Source organism: Leptodactylus fuscus, chromosome 8 (genome assembly GCF_031893055.1).
Source record: "Leptodactylus fuscus isolate aLepFus1 chromosome 8, aLepFus1.hap2, whole genome shotgun sequence".
Taxonomy (NCBI): domain Eukaryota; kingdom Metazoa; phylum Chordata; class Amphibia; order Anura; family Leptodactylidae; genus Leptodactylus; species Leptodactylus fuscus.
Genome location: NC_134272.1, coordinates 19,474,579 through 19,479,158, shown reverse-complemented (window position 1 = coordinate 19,479,158; position 4,580 = coordinate 19,474,579). Strand labels below are relative to the sequence as shown.

Genomic DNA, 4,580 nt, shown 5'->3' with positions numbered 1-4,580 from the left:
TACAGTCCGTGTGTGTGTCATGGCTATACACCTTCTGGTTACTGGATTCCACTGATCTTCAATTCATGACTTATCTGAAGAATGGAACGCCCCTTTAAGCTGTGCGCGGTCCTATTGCTCACAAATGTAAGGCCGATACATAGTGTCTGTGGTAAAAATAACGTGTACTAGCCCTAGACCACAGGTGCCCCATAATAATGTGTGCTAGCCACAGGTGCCCCATAATAATGTGTACTAGCCACAGGTGCCCCCATAACAAAGTGTGCTAGCCAGAGGTGACCCCCATAATAATGTGTACTAGCCACAGGTGACCCCCATAACAAAGTGTGCTAGCCACAGGTGACCCCCATAACAAAGTGTGCTAGCCAGAGGTGACCCCCATAATAATGTGTGCTAGCCGCAGGTGCCCTATAATAATGTGTGCCAGACACAGGTGACCCCCATAACAAAGTGTGCTAGCCAGAGGTGACCCCATAATAATGTGTACTAGCCACAGGTGCCCCATAATAATGTGTACTAGCCACAGGTGACCCCCATAACAAAGTGTGCTAGCCAGAGGTGACCCCCATAACAAAGTGTGCTAGCCACAGGTATCCCAATAATAATGTGTGCTAGCCACAGATGCCCCATAAGTACAAAGGTACATCCTTCACATGTGGACCCCATCCCCCCCCCCCCCCCTATAATCTGGCCTATCATTTGGGATAGATAGTTCTTCTGTACCTGACAGCGGAGCCTGCCACTTCCAAAATATCTTGTAAACCCCTAAACCCCTTATCTGCCACTGTAGGGCCGGTTACACTGCACAGCGCCATCTTGTGGCTTCCATCTGTATTTGCACACATTGAATCCTGTCAATCTGTATATTAGGTAAAAGTACTGGGAGGTGACCAGAGGGAGACCTGGTGGAGCTACCGCACCGGACTGCACCAATCAGTAAATTTTTTGTCCGCAGTACTGCAGTGTGATAGGAAGGTGTGAGCGCAACGTGCAGACTTGCCCCTACAGCAGCGGATCACGGGCTGAGCTGCGGTTTTGGTGAAGGCTCCTTTAACATTCTTTTCCTTATGTGCATTTGGCTTGAGAAAATCTATTCCCTAGGAAAGAGGTCTCACCGCTCCGCGGACCAGGACGTTGGGGGGGGGGGGGTGTTTATCGGTCCACGGGCTGGCCTCAGTAGGTGCCGCTCCTGACAGCTACAGATAACATCAGTTGTCCCACCCAGTGCTCCGACTCATCCTGATCCTATGGGGAGTTGAGTCACATTCTCATTATTAATGTCATAATTAAATTATAAGTATGGACTAAAATCCAGCCTCCTCCATAACCCCGCCCCTATTGTGACAAAAGCCCCGCCCCTGCCCCACCCCACCATAGAAAAATGGTCTTGCTTGAAGCCGGTTCCAGGTGCAAAAAAGTTGCGGACCACTGCCCTAGGACGCGGAACGCCACAAGACAAGGAGACGTCAGAGTCACCGGATCATAATTTATTCTTACATCATGATTAACCCCCTAAGTGCCAGTCTCATCCCAGACTGCAGAATGTCCATCAGAAGCTCCACCCTTCACATCAATGGCCACCGGCGGTCCCTTCACTTCTGCTTTTCTTGGTTCCACTGTGCAGGAGTCAGAGTCTTCTGTTCAAAGGCATGAATAATCTTCAGCTCTTCTGCCAGGCAGCTGTTCACCAACCTGTAGAGGGCAGCAGAGCGTCACAAATGTAATGTAATGTATGTACACAGTGACTGTACCAGTAGAATAGTGAGCGCAGCTCTGGAGTATAATACAGGATAAGTAATGTAATGTATGTACACAGTGACTGTACCAGCAGAATAGTGAGCGCAGCTCTGGAGTATAATACAGGATGTAACTCAGGATCAGTACAGGATAAGTAATGTAATGTATGTACACAGTGACTGTACCAGCAGAATAGTGAGCGCAGCTCTGGAGTATAATACAGGATAAGTAATGTAATGTATGTACACAGTGACTGTACCAGCAGAATAGTGAGCGCAGCTCTGGAGTATAATACAGGATGTAACTCAGGATCAGTACAGGATAAGTAATGTAATGTATGTACACAGTGACTGTACCAGCAGAATAGTGAGCGCAGCTCTGGAGTATAATACAGGATGTAACTCAGGATCAGTACAGGATAAGTAATGTAATGTATGTACACAGTGACTGTACCAGCAGAATAGTGAGCGCAGCTCTGGAGTATAATACAGGATAAGTAATGTAATGTATGTACACAGTGACTGTACCAGCAGAATAGTGAGCACAGCTCTGGAGTATAATACAGGATAAGTAATGTAATGTATGTACACAGTGACTGCAGCTCTGGGGTATAATACAGGATATGTGATGTATCCCCCTCCTCACCGGTGTCTCTGTAGCAGAGCTTTTCCTTCAAACTGGGGTGACACCACTAACACCTTAAAGCTGGTGGAGCAGTGATTGGGCGAGGTGTCTTCTACTTCCTGCAGGACACAAGGAGAAGGAGGAGCTTGTTATTACTAAGCCCCTGGAGCACTATAAGTATCAGCCGTCACAACTGAAATCTAAGCACTGGACGTCAGGACACGCAGCCTCTTACCGGACCGCCGTCACCTCCCCCATTGGCCGCTCTTCTTCAGCTGTCACTTGGCTCCTCCCACTGCGCTAATAACCATAGCAACCACAACTTATTTCTATAAGCGGGGGAGGGACGTGTCACGTGACAGTCTGTATATAAAGGGGCCGCAGCCAATAACAGTAAGGGTCAGTTCACACGTGAAAACCGCCTAGCTTATTTGTGCGAGGTAAAAAACCTCGAGGAGTTTTTTTGACGCTGTTTTTTGCATTCCACGCGGTTTTTGACGAGGTTTTTGACGCGGTTTTCGCTAGCGGTTTTCGCTAGGGTTTTTTTTCCTATATGTGCTATAGAAACTGCAGGCGAAAACCGCGCGTTTTTTTTGCAAAAAAACGCGCGGTTTTGTGTGCAAAAAAACGCGCGGTTTTTTACCGCGTGGTTTTCGCCTCCCATTCACTTCTATGCAATTCTTCAGGCGTTTTCCGCCTGAAGAAAGGTCATGTCGCTTCTTCAGGCAGAAAACGCTAGGAGGAAAAAAAAAGCTAGTGGTCTACATAGACCACCATGTTAAAGGAGAGGTTTTTGAAGCGAATTCCGCTGTCAAAAACCTCCCCTTTGCCCACGTGTGAACTAGCCCTAAGTATCATAAAAGAAGAGCCTGGCGAGGTTTGCTGAGACTTGTAGTCAGGGGATCTGCTGTGTCACATGATCCCGGTCCCGCTCCTCACCACGTGCTCCGCCTGCAGCTCCCGCCTCAGCTTCTCCCTCAGGGTCTCCACACTGATCGCTCCGTCTCCGGCCATGACACCGCAACAACCTGCCTCCCTGCGCCTGCGCACACACTGCCGCACCGCGCGGAACTCAACCTCTTCTCATTGGTCACAAGGTTTCCTTGGTGACGTGACAGACAAGACGCTCATCCAATAACTGCTGCGAAAGCTGAATAAGTAGGCGGATACAAATACAAACTCAGCAAATCACAGCCTCCTTGTGGTAAGGCCCGGCTCCCCCGGTGTGGGCTGGCTAAGACATTGCCTGAATATTGGATTCTCACAGTTTTACTCTATTATTTTAGAATTTAATTGACACTTTATTAATAAGAATTAATGTTCAGCGGCAATAAGTGGCAGTGCGTCAGTCTGTGTCCCTCGTATTGCAGTCTAATGATCTTATTGTGACAATGTTACTGGGATTAGTTAGGGCGAGTCTGTCTCTATGTAAGCCGTGTGGTGGGAGGACTCGTAACCAGGAAGAGAAGCTAGACGGGAGGAGAGCGGAGGATTGTGGGAAGGTGAGAGAGAGAGAGCGCTGGGTGATATTATATAGAAGATGTATATAGGAGAGAAGTGGTACTGTGCAGTGTATATATATACAGGAGAGAAGTGGTACTGTGCAGTGTATGTATACAGGAGAGAAGTGGTACTGTGCACTGTATATATACAGAAGAGAAGTGGTACTGTGCAGTGTATATATACAGAAGAGAAGTGGTACTGTGCAGTGTATATATATACAGGAGAGAAGTGGTACTGTGCAGTGTATGTATACAGGAGAGAAGTGGTACTGTGCAGTGTATGTATACAGGAGAGAAGTGGTGCTGTGCAGTGTGTATATACAGGAGAGAAGTGGTGCTGTGCAGTGTGTATATACAGGAGAGAAGTGGTACTGTGCAGTGTATATATACAGGAGAGAAGTGGTACTGTGCAGTGTATATATACAGGAGAGAAGTGGTACTGTGCAGTGTATGTATACAGGAGAGAAGTGGTACTGTGCAGTGTATGTATACAGGAGAGAAGTGGTACTGTGCAGTGTATATATACAGGAGAGAAGTGGTACTGTGCAGTGTATATATACGGGAGAGAAGTGGTACTGTGCAGTGTATATATATATATATATACAGGAGAGAAGTGGTACTGTGCAGTGTATATATACAGGAGAGAAGTGGTACTGTGCAGTGTATGTATACAGGAGAGAAGTGGTATTGTGCAGTGTATATATACGGGAGAGAAGT

The 4,580-nt window shown here is 47.3% G+C and overlaps 2 protein-coding genes across 3 annotated transcripts in view; one reads left to right on the top strand and one right to left on the bottom strand.

Moving 5' to 3' along the window:
• Positions 1-1,472: 1,472 nt before the first annotated feature.
• Positions 1,473-3,437, bottom strand: BOLA2B (bolA family member 2B). The gene is made up of 3 exons (XM_075285970.1): positions 3,301-3,437; positions 2,383-2,480; positions 1,473-1,692 (listed from the first exon to the last, which is right to left on the bottom strand). Exons 1-3 carry the CDS (start codon positions 3,373-3,375, stop codon positions 1,593-1,595), a joined length of 273 nt encoding a protein of 90 aa, XP_075142071.1. The 5' UTR covers positions 3,376-3,437; the 3' UTR covers positions 1,473-1,592.
• Positions 3,438-3,801: 364 nt separating this feature from the next.
• LOC142217448 (structure-specific endonuclease subunit slx1-like) overlaps positions 3,802-4,580 on the top strand; it is a 7,492-nt gene continuing 6,713 nt past the window's right edge. Inside the window, exon 1 of one of the 2 annotated variants that reach the window (XM_075285694.1) lies at positions 3,802-3,863. The gene's annotated coding sequence lies outside the window, so the exon portion shown is untranslated. The remainder of the gene's footprint in view (positions 3,864-4,580) is intronic. The other variant, XM_075285695.1, reaches the window with a different exon arrangement.